General features: G+C 49.9%; 1 protein-coding gene across 1 annotated transcript; it reads right to left on the bottom strand.

The window, feature by feature from the left end:
- Window positions 1-1,291: 1,291 nt before the first annotated feature.
- Window positions 1,292-12,123, bottom strand: nradd (neurotrophin receptor associated death domain). The gene is made up of 6 exons (XM_049026800.1): window positions 11,720-12,123; window positions 4,420-4,552; window positions 4,178-4,318; window positions 3,012-3,204; window positions 2,598-2,740; window positions 1,292-2,228 (listed from the first exon to the last, which is right to left on the bottom strand). The coding sequence occupies exons 1-6, from the start codon at window positions 11,771-11,773 to the stop codon at window positions 1,915-1,917; spliced, it is 978 nt and encodes a 325-aa protein (XP_048882757.1). The 5' UTR covers window positions 11,774-12,123; the 3' UTR covers window positions 1,292-1,914.
- Window positions 12,124-17,689: the final 5,566 nt, after the last annotated feature.

The raw sequence follows: 17,689 nt of genomic DNA, 5'->3' as shown, positions 1-17,689 counted from the left end.
CCAAGGGGCTGGACCAGGTCACTCTCAAATGGTACCATGTTAGCTGGCCCCTCCTCATGCTGAATATCTCCTCCCAGTAAAATTAATCAAAGTGCTGGGATTCCTTTTTTGTTAGAAGCACTGCACTGATAAGTACGCTGCTGGGTCGTCTGCTCTCAGCCCCCCCCGCCTTGCCGCTATGCGACTGATGCCAGACCACAGTTAAACAGTCCCGTCTGGTGTGCGTGACAGCGTGTGGCGCTGCCCCGGGGTCGGAGGCCTGCCTGTGTCCTATTACCAGTCTCTGGTGGGGGGGGGGGCTGCGTTCAAAAGCAAAATGCAGGACAGCGTCTGGGAGCATTTCGCTCCCTTGTTTTTGGTGGCTCTGGCAGCGTGATGTAATGGCGCTGGGGGGTGATCCCCAAGCCGGTGATGTCACATCCACTGCAGAAGTGCGGTCATCCTGATAAGCAGACCTAGTTTTTAAATGGCGGCTTGTGGTCCCATAGGTCGGCTCCTGTGCTGATCGGCAGTCATCCCCCCGTGTCCTGTGCTGATCGGTAGTCATCCCCCCGTGTCCTGTGCTGATCGGCAGTCATCCCCCCGTGTCCTGTGCTGATCGGCAGTCATCCCCCCGTGTCCTGTGCTGATCGGTAGTCATCCCCCCGTGTCCTGTGCTGATCGGTAGTCATCCCCCCGTGTCCTGTGCTGATCGGCAGTCATCCCCCCGTGTCCTGTGCTGATCGGCAGTCATCCCCCCGTGTCCTGTGCTGATCGGTAGTCATCCCCCCGTGTCCTGTGCTGATCGGCAGTCATCCCCCCGTGTCCTGTGCTGATCGGCAGTCATCCCCCCGTGTCCTGTGCTGATCGGCAGTCAGCACCATTGCAAATTTTCACAATTAAATTGAGTCTGATGTATTTTATTCTATGTGCGAGTTTACTGTGTGCAACAATCTTTATGTGATGACAGATGTAAAAAAAATTCTGACTTGGTGTGCAAAGGCCTTTACTGCTACTTTCCTCAGTTTTAATTTTCAGGACCAGGAGGAAGTGTTTGGTCCGAGAACGGAGTGGGCTGCATTCCTGGAGGTGCAGAACCGCCAAGACTCTAGGCTCAGTTTTGACTCTAACAGATATCAGATCCTGCTTTGCTGCAATAGATTTTTTTATCTTTTTCTTAATATTCTGCAGCGAAAACCCTGTCCCTCCCCAACCCTGTTGCTCGACGTACCCAGTAAACATGCAGGAACATGTTTCATCCTTGGGCATCGTCACTACAAAGTGACTTATCAAAAGCCAGCAAACTTCAAACTGTATTTATTTATTTATTTATTTAACAAGCTAGAATATTATACAAGATCTCTTAACATACTGAGACGCTTATAACAAGATACATGTAAGATAACATTGAACAAAGAGAATCCCGCACCACATCGGGCAAAATTCGGGTGGCTTAAAGAAGTGGCTTCTCTTGGAAAATTTTTCTAATTTTTAAATCCTAACCACCTTTTTCTGGATGCAAAGGGTCACAGAAATAGTTGAGAGCAGAGACAATGTGGAGGACAGAAGCAGAGTGAAAGGACTGAGCAGAGTAGAGCCAGCTTAGTTTCAGGCTGTGGGGTATGGGGAGGATGAGCAGTGCGGGTGGAAGAGGCACCTCTGAGGCAGCGAGGCACGCAGGACCGCAGCAAATGCTCTGTTAGCTCATGCTGACCCGAGTCCCAGAGCCCGTAAGATGTAGTGGGATTATTTTCTTGCATCAGTGGCTTGCAGATGAGGAGGCGGCATTTGTGGAAAATCCAGCTGACGGGAGCTGCCATTCATACTGCAGATTGATTTCCGGATGTCAATCGCCCCCCTCCGCCTGGCAAATACACACACGCTCACACACTCCCCCTGGAGGTGGGGCAGTCAGTCTGGGGGCTGGTCCAACACTCAGACCACAGAGCTTCCCTGCGTGGGGCAGCAGAGAAGCGTGGCCACGTCGCCCCTGTCGATCTTGGTCAGGGCGGAGCAGAGCACGCCCAGTGTGGAGCCGTCCTGCGCGGCCCAGTCGGACAGCAGCGTGTGCACCGGGTCCTCCCCGCGACCGAACATGTCCGTCTGCTTCTGTTCGTACCCTAACTGGGCTGCCAGCTGCCTCCAGCTCCAGTCGCCACCCTCCTGCAGCAGGCGCTCCACCTCCTCCTGCCTGTGGGGGGCCACGTTCAGGTAGAGCCTTGTGTCCAGCTTGCTGTCCCGCTTACTGCCTGCAGGGGGGGTAAGCGATATGGCTCAGTGTGCTTGCCCAAGCAGTGAGTCATTGACAGCGGCGTGTGATGTGGGTTCAGGGTGACGATGCATTACGTCTGACAAACCAGTGGAGTTTCATATGTAATTAACCAATCACTATTCAACTAGTAGTCTCGCTCAAAAAAAATGGATCAATACAAAGTAACCAGGCCTCCTGACTGTGGATTCAGATACACATCCTGACAGGGGGGCCACTATGTTACATTTTCAAACGCTTTCATATTCTCCTGCCTCCCTGTTAGATTTCAACGGCCTTTTCCTTTATCAGATGCGAAACCACGGGAATCGTCTGCCAGCGGCAGGCTGTCCAGTCCTCTCCTCCTCACCTTTGCTGAGCTGGGTCTCCTGCAGGCTGTGGGAGTCCAGGAAGACGCCGCTATCGCTGTGCAGCTTCTCTCCCTCGGGGGCGCTGCTGCCGTCTCCGCTCCGGGCTTTTCCCAGGGCCTGCTTCTGCTTGCAGGATGTCCGGCTGCGGACGGTACGTCGACAGTTAGATACATGGGCATAGAGGAACCTCACGCTTAGATTCCTGAAACACGGCTGTGTGACAAGTTATGATCCTGCAGTCTGAGCACAGAAGAATTCACACAAATACCAAAAAAAGCTTCCTTCTGCATTGATTATTTTGTTGCAGAATTTATATATTTCTCGAATTGCCATTTTGTTGTCTTTACAACTTATATAATATCTGGCTATACTGATGATTTCATCATTTTAACGACACTGCAGAAGACACCCACCACTTGTAAGCGACGTAGAACAGGAGCCCAAGCACGACTGCAGCTAAAACGGACACGTAGACGGGGATGATGCTGTTGCCGCCCTCATCCTGAGGGGTGAACCTGGGCTCCCCCGAGGTTGGGCTGGCCTCAACCCCCTCCCTGCGGGGGCCGTCCGACTCAGTGGCCCTGGATAAGATGTGTAGGTGCCTCTCTAAAGCAGGGTGACAGAAGGGTGATGGAATGAAGCTTGGGTTCAAGGAGAGCGAACAAGGGAAAAAGGGACTGAGGGAGGGAGGGAGGAGAGAGAGAGAGAGAGAGAGAGAGAGAGAAAGAGAGAGAAAGAGAGAGAGAGGCCCTTTCCTCTTTCCTCAGTACATTTAGAAATTAACATTCCACACTGATGCTATAATTGCTGATTTAACTAAACGCTTATGCCTCCTGCTATCAAACCTCATGGGGGGGGGGGGGGGGGGCATTGGGCAGAGCACTGGAAGATATGCAACAGCTGCCCTGCTGAGCATCCCTGAAAAGTGGACAAAATCCCCCCCCTCCCCGCCCAGTATTTTTCTGGGGATGCCTCTGGATTCATGAATGAGCAGCTGTAGGCTGCGTGTTTCAAAGCGAGGACCCCATTGCCTTGTGGGTAAATAAGCTAGAGCGAGGGAGTGGGACGTACATGCACCCCCGCCCGTGTCCAAAGCGAGGACCCCGTTGCCTTGTGGGTAAATAAGCTAGAGCGAGGGAGCGGGACGTACATGCACCCCCGCCCATGTCCAAAGCGAGGACCCCGTTGCCTTGTGGGTAAATAAGCTAGAGCGAGGGAGTGGGACGTACATGCACCCCCGCCCGTGTCCGGGGGGCTGGATTCGCTGAGCTGCGGCTCGGCCCAGCGCTGCTTGACGGCCATTAACCAAATGTGACCCCCCCCCAGCTTGGAGACGGACCCCGCCATGTGTGCTGCCTCCCACTGTCGGGTTATTTCGGGATCAAAGGGGGTCGGGGGGCTGCCTGTACCCCTGTTGGGGGTCAGAGGTCCCGTTCTCCGCATGAGCAGATTAACAGGGGTCCCCTCTGGAGGACAGCCAGCTGCTACAGGGTCAGCACCCCCACCCTCTCCCCCCACACCCCCTGTCTGAGAATCTGGAGCCATTTAGTGCTTTGGAGCTGCATCTCCCCCTACTCACCCATGCACAGCGTGTCTGAGTTGGGCTGACAGGCCCGGATTTCCACCTCATTGTCCTGGCACCGGGAGCAGGGCTGGCATGTCCGGTCATTGCTGCTCTCCTCCGAAAAGGTGCCGGCCCCAAGTGTTCCGCTTCCTCGCGCTAAGAGGGGCATAAACATTCTGTTTGGGGTGTTTTCTTTTCCGTCGGGTCATTAAGGGTGTGATCTCTCTGATCCTAAGTTGACCCCCCCAGTCACTCACCATCCTGACACGGTTCACACTTTGTGTTCTCTCTGCCGCACTCAGCAGCCACGCCGAATCCCGCAGGGCACAGCCTGCAGCACTCCCCAGAGAGGGTGTAGCGATTGCTGGGGCAGGCGTTTGCGGGGGCCACCTGTGAGGACACACCACTCATTAAGCTGTTACACATGTATAAGTATACATACGGTGCTGTGTAAGTGTCTTCAGCAGTAAAAGAAAACGATTTTGGCTATTTGTCTGGGTTGTTAATGTATATTTCCTGAAAAAGGACATTGCAGCATATATGTAAATCAACAGCAACACAATAAAAAAATAAACAAGACTCTCTTCAGCTCTCCTCTCCTCACCCGACCTCTCCTCACCTCTTCTCAGCTCTCCTCACCTCTCCTCAGCTCTCCTCTCTTCAGCTCTCCTCTCCTCACCCGACCTCTCCTCACCTCTCTTCAGCTCTCCTCTCCTCAGCTCTCCTCTCCTCTCCTCACCTCTCCACAGCTCTCCTCTCCTCAGCTCTCCTCACCTCTCCTCAGCTCTCCTCACCTCTCCTCAGCTCTCCTCACCTCTCCTCAGCTCTCCTCTCTTCAGCTCTCCTCTCCTCACCCGACCTCTCCTCACCTCTCTTCAGCTCTCCTCTCCTCACCTCTTCTCACCTCTCTTCAGCTCTCCTCTCCTCACCTCTCCTCACCTCTCTTCAGCTCTCTTCAGCTCTCCTCTCCTCACCTCTCCTCACCTCTCTTCAGCTCTCTTCAGCTCTCCTCTCCTCACCTCTCTTCAGCTCTCCTCTCCTCACCTCTCTTCAGCTCTCCTCTCTTCAGCTCTCTTCAGCTCTCCTCACCTCTCCTCTCCTCACCTCTCTTCAGCTCTCTTCAGCTCTCCTCTCCTCATCTCTCCTCTCCTCTCTTCAGCTCTCTTCAGCTCTCCTCACCTCTCCTCACCTCTCTTCAGCTCTCCTCTCCTCACCTCTCTTCAGCTCTCCTCTCCTCACCTCTCTTCAGCTCTCCTCTCTTCAGCTCTCTTCAGCTCTCCTCACCTCTCCTCTCCTCACCTCTCTTCAGCTCTCCTCTCCTCATCTCTCCTCTCCTCTCTTCAGCTCTCTTCAGCTCTCCTCACCTCTCCTCACCTCTCTTCAGCTCTCCTCTCCTCACCTCACCTCTCTTCAGCTCTCCTCACCTCACCTCTCCTCACCTCTCTTCAGCTCATCTCTCCTCTCCTCTCTTCAGCTCTCCTCTCCTCACCTAACCTCTCCTCACCTCTCTCCAGCTCTCCTCACCTCTCTTCAGCTCTCCTCTCCTCACCTCTCTTCAGCTCTCCTCTCCTCAGCTCTCCTCTCCTCTCCTCACCTCTCCTCTCCTAACCAGCTCAGTTAATGAATGAGCTTCATTATTTAAATAATTCAGAATAATACTGATTAGCCAGGGTAGTGGTCCAGTTTTAAACAATACACTGACGTATAAGCTGGTTGCTGCAAATACTGGGGTAACTTTAGGAGCGGTTAAATAATGGCACTTTTCCAGTGGCATACAGGGACCAAGCCATACCCGAGCCGCACTGCAAAGAGATACTAGTTACAGTGTGGTCCCAGCTCGCTTTGGTTTTCCACTGCAGATGGGTCAGCTCGGTAAAAGCACTGCCAGGTTTGGAGAGCAGTGAGGGCGGTGGTGGCTTATTGTTTAGGGTCATGCACTTGTGATTGAAAGATTGCAGGTTTGAATCCCCGACCAGCAAGGTGCCACCCAAAGCACTGCTCCCCGGGCGCTGAATTAGCTGCCCCCCGCTACGTCACATATGGGTTAAATGCAGAGACCACATTCTGTTGTTCTGTGGTGTGTCAACAATAACAATTAATCACTAAATTCAACAGTGAAGTAAAGCCAGAGATGCTTATTTATGTTCATATGGTGCACACCATGATTTACTGTGTGTCCCTCGCACATCTGTGACACTCAATTTTTAATGTTAGCATGAAATGCTAGTGGAATTAGCATTTGCTTGCATAAATTTACATTACAAATCCATGTCATTCAACCACTCTACAGTACTTTTTTAAGTAGGAGATTGGAAAGTTTCATGTTCTGCGTAATCAGGAATGCATTGATACGAGGCGATGTGCAATGCTACTAGTAAGGAATAATATATAGAACATAAGCTTTTTCCTTCAGATGATCTGTGTGCAGAACAGCACTATCTCCGTGCATTTTGACCAATCAGATGGTGATGAGGTAATTAGTTCGGTTTGGTTATGCTTTCAGGACAATAGCACTGTTCATTCACACCCCCAGGGTTGGGGGTTCGAATTCTAGTCCTGTCTCTCTGTATGTGCAGAGTTTGCATGTTTCTCCACTCGCTATAGATGAAATTCAGCCCGTATAGAATTATGATTATCTACTATTATCAACACAACTGTGCAGTAAATTAAATAACCTTTGACCTTTGCCTCAATTATCTTTTATTCCTTTGCCAGATTGTGCTCTTTTTCTACATTCTGTTACCTTAAAATTTCATTTTCTATCCTTAAGGGATAGAAGCCCTTCAGATCCCTAGGAGTGAGCAGAACTTTTCCGCTTTCAGCACAGTTACAATAAATTATGTTTACTTGTCAAGTTTTCTTCTGAACTTGCAGCAAGACTGAAATAATGAGATTAAACCAGCTGTGTTTCCCTGGTTAACTGAGTGCTGAAGACTGACAGCTGCCCAAGTAAAGGCGATGGCTTCAGAAAGGACCGTAAAACAACAGCCGGGGCTCTTTAAATCACAGACTAACTTTATTAACCTAAAAATGCGGCAGTGGCTGCACAACAGCAGGCGATAAACCTCGCAGTGCCTGATGCTGCTTCGCCTGCGTACTCTGGCCGTCGCATTTTTACAGTCAGAGTCGGAGTGTGTGCCCAAGCGGCCTGTGTTTACAAATGGCTTTTATTAGTAAGATCTCAGGGCTTCTTTGAAGAATGGAAATGAAATAACCCCCTCCAGCACTGGGACACTCCCTCCACCAGCCTGAATGGAACCCTTTGTGTGTGTGTGTGCGCGCGTGTGTGTGTGTGGGGGGGGGAGGCTAAGCAGACAGAATGCAGCTGTAGCACAGACATTCAGCTCTCCTGCGTGGGGAGGGGTGGGGGGGGGCGGATCTGCCTGGGGCAGAGGTGTCAGCTAGCAGGAGCTGCCCAGCGTGTTGGTCTCCCTGGGCAGGAGGGGGGGGGGGGGGGAGTCTTTGAAGTCCTCCTTGCCCTGCAGGTGTGCAACCCCCCCCCCGAGTGTGTCTTCCCAGAGAGGCATTTTAAATATGCATCTATTTATACTGGTTTGCTCCAAATGGTGCTTTTCCACTGCCACCAGGAACCGAGCCGTACCCAAGCTGTAACCGTGCCGATACGGCCCTGTGAAAAGCGCGGCCAAAGCTAGCCGGCTGATTGGTCAAAATGCATGCGGATACCGGTGTTCTGTGCATAGACTATTGGAAGGAGAAAAGGGCATATTGTATATATTATTAATTATTATAAAGCGTCTCTTCGGTTTTACATCACTGCCGCTCTCCAAACCCGGCAACTGAGCCAAGCAGACCCTTCTGCAGTGGAAAACCGAAGCGAGCTGGAACCGCACTGTAACTACTCACTCTTCGCAATGTGGCTCGGGTTCGGTCCGGTCCTTGTATGCCAGTGGAAAAATGTCAAAGGGCCCTGGGGCTGGGCTGACAGAAGCAAAAAGGCTTGGGATCAGTGCCCGTGTTGTGGGTTCAAATCTCAAACCCGTCAGAATAAATATATTACCACTGGGCATTGAGTAAACTTGCACTCTGACCCCAAAACCTTGTCTGTCTCTCATGGAGAGAAAGATGGGGTGTTTCTACCCCCAGTAATTCCTATGTACCTGAAGAAAAGGCAAGTGAAGTATGTCTGGAAAATAGACCCCTTGGAACTGGGAGGGACTCAACAAAAGGTGTGTCAAATTATGGCGGCATGTATGTCAGCCCCCATGGCCTCCAGCAGCCCCCAGTAGGCCACGCTGGCTTAGAATCTGACGGCCGCTTTATCTGACGTGACTCTGCCTCCTTCCCAACATCAGGAAGTATCATGGCATTAGCATAATATTTCTTGTACCGTCGCAGAAGACTTCTCACATCTCAACCACATTAATGCACAAAACATTGGGGGGGGGGGGCACAAGCTATCTGAGGAGAAAGAAGTCAGGTGACCACAGTCACCGAGGTTAAGTGAGTCTGCCGGCCCTCATTCCTAGTGCACAAAGTCCACAGTGGTCCTGCCTCAAGACCCGCAATCGACATTCCTGTCTCTCAAACAGGCGTGGATTTCATGTTCCACCACTGGACTGGAGCTTTAACTTCACTCCAGGATCCTGCCCTGGATCTCTGGTCCGGCTGGCAGGCACCCATCTCACAGCGTGGTGCTCACTTTTTCCGTAAGCTTCCCAGTGTCCGTCTGGCCGAGAGAGCCCCGTCAGGGAGCCCCTCCTGGTCCTCTGGGGAAGGGGACCTGCTCCTCCCTGGGCAGGACGGCCAGCGGGCTGCTGGGCACCATGCAGACAGTCACCCTGTACTTCCTAATATAAATATCTGGTACGTTTCCCACTTGGGAGTCTGACTGGCTGGTTCTTTATCACAGAGTGCAGGGCTGGAGGTTCAAAACCGGCTTCTTGCTTTAAGACCCAAGCAATTCCACTGGAATTACCCCCATCTCCCGCGAGTGGCCCCACGCAGTGATTAGATGCCGCTGGGGAGAAACAGGAAACGCATCACCGCGGATGACAGCCAGACTAATCCTCAGCTGAAGTCATCTCCATCCCGAGGGCATCTTCTCTTCGTCTCTACTCACCTTCCACTAGAGGAACATTCAACGTTATTATCTAGGCTTAGAACTTAAAGGGGGAATTTAAGATCTGAAGTGTCTGACAACAGGAATTGACATTTTAATCTCTAATTCAGAGATGAAGCTGCAAGTGCTGGGAGATGTTACAGGTTTCCTCAGTTTTCTGAAGCAGTCGACCATATTTAACCCCACAGCCTGTCCACAGACACAAATATGTTCATAATCATTTATCAAAATATTAAACACAGTTACCAGTTCGTTATGCCTTTGCTTAAATGATTGTTGTGGTGGAGGACGCTTAGCTGCATTCTTCTATTAATTCCAATGATGAGCATAAAATGAAGAAAAGTCGGTTGGTCAGCCAGGCCTCCGAGACGCAGGAATGAGAGCCAGACATAAAATCCGTGACACAAAAGATTAAAAAAATGTGTTTAGAGCTGAGCTCTGCACAGCTGTAACACAGAGAGAGGCCTGGCCTCCTAACATCCCGAATAGCATTAATCACACGGCTTGCGTCACTGTGACACTCGAACTGTCCGTTATTCCTCAGCCCTATGACGCTGAAATATATCACACGATTAAGCAGAGAGGACGGGGTGCGGGATGTAAGAGCACTGGGGACCCCAACCCCTGACGGTGACTCTGAGCTTCATCTGGGCCGATGATGAGGGGTGGCTCAGATGTTCCCCAGTGCAGTAAGTGACCAGGTGAACCGCAGCGAGCACCAAAGGCCAGATCCGTCATTCAAGGACAGCTGTGGCAGCCTTTAAAGGGACGGGAGCCTGTTACTCCACCAGGAGATGCCTGGACCTCACTCTGGCCGCAGGATGTGCTGAGCGAGCTAGGAGCACATGTTGACCATTATGCTCTCGTCACCATGGCCGGGGGGTGGGGGGGTTACTTCCTGAACTCCAAAACACTTAGCAGATCTTATCTGACCTCATACCCCCCCCCCCACCCCCCAATGCAGTTGTACTCCACTTAGTCAAAGAGTTGCAATTGAGTCCGATTCCCCGGTGAGAGACCACCAAAGAGTACAACTTTTAATGGGGGGGGGGGGACTCATGGCTGTCAGAGTCACTCAGCATGCTCTGCGCATGTGCAAACATGTTTCTGTGGGGGGGGGGGGGCTGGCCACTTTCAATCCGGTTCACGCTTGGAATGCATTAACCTGGCTGGGGGACATAGGAGGAGGTAACCCACCCTCCACATAAATTCTGTGAGTACTAGGGACCTGAAAGGCCTCTCAGCCCCAGGAGGTGAGGACCCGCTCAGGACAGTGACACTGACCCCAGAAGATCACACCACGGTGACAGCGACACCTAGGTCACAGTCTTGGAGGGGGGGGGACTGACAGCTGACACTCTCAGGGATTCAGGAGATGAGACCATCCAGTTGGATCTTTCTGCAAATCTATTCCATGACATAGCAATGAAATAGAACGAGATGGAAAACAGGAGGTTAGTGCCGCACACTGACGGCGTGGGAAGGGTGTCCGTCCAACGCCGGCCCTCGAATGCCTGCATGCCCTCTTATCAAACAATCACAGCTGGGATAACAGGAATAATGCCGCGCGATGGGGCTGCTAGAGAGTCGTGGGCATTACAGGAGAAAAAGGCACGGACAGTGCAGAACGGGATGGAAAGGTGCAGTACTGCAATATCATACTGCGCGCTTCACCTCGATAGGCCAATCCCCAAGCTTAGTCAACAAATCAACTTCCTCTCACGAGTTACATCTACAAAATAACTTTGCAGAACTATATCACTGATCTGCCAGGGTACGACCTGCAATCAGCAAAGAACAGATATTATATACTACACAATTTATAGGTAATAATACTGCGTTATGTTACAAAACTAGTAATAATCTGTATTTGGACTGCTGGTGATGTCATGCCATATGGATTTCCCCTGTTCCGAGAGAGTACATATGTACGCCGTACATATTTTTTTTTGGTCTTACTGGCAGAGGAGTAACAAGGCATGAACTTTGGCGCAAATACGCGGCTTCGTCTTGCACAAACGGTCCGCAGATCACCGTCCCCGCAGAGCCAGGCTGTGCGCTGTCGTCACACCACGCTTGGTTTTCGTGTCCTTTTGCTCATTTATATGCCAGCTTGCTCGCCGGAACCCAAAGCACAGCATCTCGCCGTGTCACCTTTGCGTTCATAAACGCAGTGAGGATGCGAAATGTACTGGGCGGGCGATGGCAAATTAGAAGTCATCCCCTTCGTTTAATGTCTATGTAGCATGAAAAAGTATCTTCGTAAAATAGTATAACTATATATTTTAAAAGCAACTAAAGTATGTGTAAATAAATGTCAGTTAAATATCTGCCATCATTTTATTGTATTTCTGCCTGTATTGTATTGAATCCTTTAATATTAATTTTACAGCTGTTAGGCAGAGCAGAGCGTGCTTGAGCTAAATCGCTTCCACATTTAATGCAGCCTGGATCAAGATGCCAGGGAAGGAACTCACCTTAAGAAGCAGGACGAGTGTCCAGAGGCCAAGTGCAGCTTTTTCACGATGCATACCCAGAGAGTAATTTACAAAGCACGGCAGAAGTCCCCGCAGATCGGCGTCTGTCTGCCACCGCGCTGTGCCAAGGGAGCCGCTGCGCCCCGCCGATGCTCCACAGTCTACGAACTTCCAAGGCGCCCCTCTGATGATGAACAAGTCTGGCTCACTTTTCTCCAAAACTCATATGGCAATTTAAACGTCCCGTGTTTAACAAATTCAAACAAAAATGCTTTTCGTGAAATGTCATAAACCTAAAAGAGTATAAGCAGTAGCTTTGAGCAGACTGGCTTAAACGCGCAGAGCCACCATCCCCAAGGGTCGTCGGCAGGATTGATGCTCGCACTTTAACTGGCGTCCCAGAAGAACTCAAGCAAACGGGACAACACCCCCCCCCCCCCCCCCCGCGCATACACATATACACGTGACCTTGGGCTTTCTCCGTGATTGGTTGGCATCACTGGTAATAAAAACAGTGAGGGAATTTTGGCACGCGGCGTCTGCAGGATACAGTGCAATAAAGTTAAAAAAATGCGCTAGGAAAGAGTCTAGAGGGCTATTAGTGCTTTGCATGTGAATGAGGACCCAGGCTTTGATGCAAATTGTACTTCCTCTAACAAGCGTCTGTTTACTTCTCGATCTTCAGTATTGCAACTTCAGCAGGAAACTACCGTAGTAAACAACATGTATTTTACGATAATAATACTGTAGTTATTAGTTTCAATGTTTATTGGTCTTTTAGTTTATCTTGGGAGGGCACGTTTGCATTTAGGCTACACCTCGTTCAGTGTCTGTTGGTTTCTATAACTATTCTAAATATATGATAATTAGTGATGTTTTAAAATGATTCTTTCCATGGGTTTAAGTCTCGTTGACTGAAGCCACTAGCATACAATCACGCCACCAGAGATACACCTCTCCATGCCCCGAGGTAGCTCGACGGGAGGTCTGGTCACTTCAAAGCATAACAAATGGAAACATCCTTTGCTTACAATGGAACGGGCACTTCAAAGACTGCATGGGACTGAGAGGGAAAGGGGAAAAAAGCCGTGGGGGTGGGAGATGTGAGGGCCTGCCGATCACATATGGATTAGGAGATGCTCAGCAGACATACATATGGAATTGGGACAGCGGGAAAATGTGGGGATAATAACAGACAGAGGTGGAGACCCTGACGGAGAAGTCAGACTGCAGTAGGAGTCCTGCTTCCCTGCTGCTTCGGCTGTGACAGCGAGTCGGCTTTCCCAAGAGAAATCCCCGGATTCACGGAGTAATACGTCTCAAAGCGCACATAAACATCTTTACAGTAAAACACTACATGAACGTAGCTACTGTCTTAGGGGTTCATCATTAGTTCACATACCATCACAGCTCATTCTGTATGCCAGCACGCCAAGTACCTTCCGACATTACTTGTTAAAAGCGTACGGTGCAAAACTAGCCGTATTCAAAGGCAGGGACCGAAATGAGCATGGAAAAAGTGAAAATAAAGTGATACCTTAACGAAACTTTGAACAAATTGTTTAAAAAGTCAAAAGTGTTAAAATTTTACGTGAAATATTACATTTTATTGTTGTCGCAAAACGTGATAATTATATGTAGTAGAATCCCTGAACCCGTTTAAAGGGTGTATCAAACTATTGATTGCTTTAGAGGAAGAAAAGGGAAATGCTTCAAAATCATATATATAGCATTTATCACAGGCATGGGCGTAATTTATGGGGGGATGCTGGAGGGTTGAACCACCCCCCAATAATGAAAACCAGCCAGTACACCGATTGGATCCCCTTAAATGGGCGGAGACCGCAATTCTCCCCCTCCCCCTCAATGCTAAACCCAAAGTCATGTCCTCAATCTTAGGCCTGTATTTCATTTTAAAATGAAACTCATATAATATGAGAATCTACCTAAGCACAGAATATATTTTTGCCTTTTTCAAAGTTTTTTGTAGCTATCCAAAAGTATATCTAAAAATGTTTTGTTCTTGTCAGAATTGCATCTAAAATCAAGTATTAAAAAGTACTGCAAACATACGGTTCTGAATGATTAATAACTGATGATAATTTGCTGCGGAGGACGTTGCCTGGGGGGGGGGGGGGGCGGTATAAAACATCTATGTGAACATTGTGTTGATTGTAAATAGGTAAGTGCAGTGTTTCTCAGCCCGGTCCTGGGGGACCCCCAGATGGTCCATGTTTTCGCCCCCTCCCAGCTCCCAACCAGACAGAGTACCTAACTGGTAACAGGGGCGTAGGTTATATATTAATATTGGGCACATCGGGGTCAGAGGTGTGACCTCTCGTCGATTCTGTAGTCGCGCTGTATACAATCGCTGTTATAGTTACAAAATATCAAAGTGAAATTACTGTCATTCATCTTCACTAATATGGTAGTTTAAGTGCGTTAAGTTATTATTAAATTAAATTGAACCGTGATGCCCATGTCACTCTCACAAATACAACCATAAACACAACAGACACAAAATAACAACTAGAAGACCTTCTCATAGACACCCATAGAAGTAAATCTTGTACATTTACTGAATCTTGGTAATAAATGAAACCTTCCGCCAGCACTATTTATGAACTAAATGATTCAGAGTTTCTGGTAACTGAGTAAATTACTTCTTGGCGTTTCTCCAAATAAATGCCAGATCTGACCCCCGTTTTCACAGGCTTCTTACTCATTCTTATGCTATCCTATTCAAACCCCCCCCCCCCCCCCCCCCAAAATAAAAAAATAAATAAATAAATAAATTTTAAATAGAAGTATAAAGACACAAAATTGGATAATTATGGTTATTTTTTCTCACGGTGGAGGCCTGAGTTGATCCTCCTGCTTTTGTTCACATCTTCACAGCCTCCGCCTCAAACCACTTGCTAAGCAGAGATGCTCCTTCTGCCCACCAGCCTCCTTGCACCATACATGCTGAAACATCTCAAACATCTGTATCATTTAGAGCAGTGTCTCCCAACCTAAACATGGCCTGTCTGGAGAACCCCACTGTGGACCAGGTTGGGAAACGCTGATTAGGCTTCACTGCAGACTCAATTAACGTTCAAACATCTTGTATGTTTTCTGATCTTTGTACTCTGCTCCTATTCTCTGAACTCTGCTGTTATTTACTAAATTTCCGTCAGGCAGGAACAGCGTCTAATAAGCACAAAATAAACAAACTGCAGCATCAGACTTTAATGCTGGACCCTCAAGACGATCTGCAGCTTACAGTCATACATACATTTCAAATATGTGCAAACGGTACATGGTGATGATGTTCTGTGTATTTATATATATGACAGAAACGGAATCTACGGCCTACTGTGAAGGCGTGCGTGTATCCAGACGCAATGCAACTGCAGTCTGGCAGATGGGAGCCACACTTCACTGTGGCTTGTATTATGTTTGACATGTTTGGTTTAAACATTCCAGAAGCTGTTTAGAACCTGGCTGAGAGTGAGACCTGAACGCTGAAGCAGAGGATGGAGGGCGTAGCCCTGTAATACGTCCCTCTTCCTTTACCCAACGACAAACAATGTTAGGTATTTTTGTTCTGCTTGCAAGCCTCTCTGAAGGGCAAAGAGGGTTTATGGGTGGTGCTCTGCCGCAGGCGGACTTGTGAGATGTGCAAACAGGCACCCGTACCAGCTGCAGTCAGGCACAGGAAGCCGGAGCTGAGATGCAGACCTCGCCGACGAGGAAGGGGAGGCTCTGCACGCTCAGCCATTACTTTACGCAGCTTTTCCCGCCGTTGGCTTTTACGGCTGTGTCGTTGCAGCCTCCTCGACTCCGCCCTCCTTCCTGACAGTCACCTGCTCGAGAGATGGCTTCTGTGGGAACAAGGCCCCCCCCCGTCTGAAAGTGTAGCGACACTGGAGGTCCACGAGAGAGGTCGCGGCTGGGGTGTGTTAACAGCGTGTGTATAAAGGGTTTAAAAACAGAAAAAAGAGTCACTGAACATTAAGGCTGAAATAGATACATTATTAAGGAAGCCTTGCGTGGGGGCCTTACACTGCAAGAGCTGTGGGTATGGAGTTTGCATGCTTTCCCTGGGCTGTACTGGTTTCCTTTAGGTACTCTATCCTGGGCCACAAACGTGAAACGGCAGATTTATATCGTCTTTATCCCATGGTCATGTCTGTGTGTGGATCTTGTGATTGGCTCGGTCTTTGACACAATAATTATTCCCATAATTCCATAGGGTGGAGTGGAGGCTCTGAGGTTAGGGTTCTGTATCGGATCTATAGGATCTGTGATCCTACTCCAATCTGCTCTTGAGCAAGAACCTCAACCTGCAGTTGCTTTGCTCTGGTGTTAATCTACATCCAGCCCTGCAAGCACGTCCTCCAACTTACAAGGAAATTTGGGGCTTGGTGTCAGGACTGGCTCTCCAGACACCAGAAACAAAACCTTGTGCGCCTCCATTCCATCCGAGCTGATGTGGTTCTGACATGTCACCTGCCCCATGACTGCGCTCGGGTTCTCATTGCTGAGGTGCTTTGGTGGGCGTGGCAATGCGGCATGTCAGTGTGCGAGTGTGAGCTCCTCCCCTCCTCCATAGCAGCATTATGTTTGTCTCGTCATGAATGTGGCACTGTAGATTCAGGAGGAACCTTATTTCATTTCACTGTGCACTGTACACTGTGCACTGTACACAGCTGAGACGACAATAAAGCTTTGCTTGATTTCACTGGCAACCCACCCCAGGGGTCTCCTGAGTGCAGCTGTAGGCTCCCCGGACCCTGTACCAGAAGCGGCTGGAGGGGGCAGAACCTCTGAAGAACATCAAGAGCCCCTGCGCTGATGCTAGTCTGTATCCAAAAGCCGAAGGTCATGACCTTGCAGCGCGTGATCATGCGACATGCAACGCTCAGACGCAGGCAGCTGGCGCATGCACTGGCAGCGTAAAGAGAACCGACTCGCCCAAATAAATGCCATGTTACAAACAAGTTAAGAAACCCATTAGTGGTGGGGGAGGAGGGGGTAGTGAAAGGTATGCCCACCCCCCTATGCCAGCGAAACACTTTCTGATATCAGATGCCTTAAAAGCACATATCACGAGGGACGGGAGGGGGGGCGCAGACTGAGGGGTTTAACAGTCACTCACAGACACTTGTGTGGCCGGACACCCCTAGGGAGAATCTCCTGGCATGCAAGCGTCAGTCAGCCCAGCCCAGCTGTTATCTCACAGCTGTCAGCGGCATGGGAGCAGAAGCCTGTTGCTCCTCCTTGGGGTCTCTGCCTATATCCGGAAGGTCGCGGGTTCAGATCCCGTCTCACCGGTAGGCCCTTGAGAAAGGCCCTGAACCCCAGCTTCTCCGGGGATGTTGGGTGTTGGCTGAGCCCTCCCTCTCAGACTCTACAGAAAGTGACTGCTAATCAAAAAAACATGCATGATGTAAACACCTCTGTGGCCACAGCTGAGAAGGGGAAACCCGATAGAAACTGGATCCTGAAATGTGCAGTTTCATCAGCAGGTGTAGATTAAATTATGGCGTGACAAGAGTTTTCAGCCTGTAAATCCTGGCTCCTTCACGTCCTGACGTTCAACTCATCTGAACAGATAAGATCTGTGATCGTCTATGTGGTCTGACATGATCTCCACACTGACGGGCTGGTACCTCAGCCAAGGCTTCTGTAGTGTCTACACACACACACAGACACACACACACAGACACACACAGACACACACGCACACGCGCACGCACACACAGACACACACAGACACACACGCACACGCGCACCGCACACGCACACACAGACACACACAGACACACACGCACACGCGCACGCACACGCACGCACAGACCCTCATCCCACACAGCTGCGGACCAGCTGCATGCCCCTGGCGCCTCCACCAGCCCCCCCCACAACCCCCCCCCCCCACCCCACCCCAAATCAAAACCAAACAGTTTCCATTATTTTCTCTCAATG

The sequence above is a fragment of the Brienomyrus brachyistius genome, chromosome 9, assembly GCF_023856365.1.
Source record: "Brienomyrus brachyistius isolate T26 chromosome 9, BBRACH_0.4, whole genome shotgun sequence".
In the NCBI taxonomy this organism is placed as follows: domain Eukaryota; kingdom Metazoa; phylum Chordata; class Actinopteri; order Osteoglossiformes; family Mormyridae; genus Brienomyrus; species Brienomyrus brachyistius.
This window is presented reverse-complemented; position numbering and strand designations above follow the sequence as displayed.

Excerpts from the sequence above, each read along its gene's own strand:
- nradd (XM_049026800.1), bottom strand. The coding sequence starts at position 11,773 with ATGCATCGTGAAAAAGCTGCACTTGGCCTCTGGACACTCGTCCTGCTT. Across the intron at positions 4,319-4,419 it reads GTGTGAACCGTGTCAGGATG|CGCGAGGAAGCGGAACACTT; the intron begins GTGAGTGACTGG and ends TGCCCCTCTTAG. Across the intron at positions 2,741-3,011 it reads TTCTACGTCGCTTACAAGTG|CCGGACATCCTGCAAGCAGA; the intron begins GTGGGTGTCTTC and ends TACCGTCCGCAG.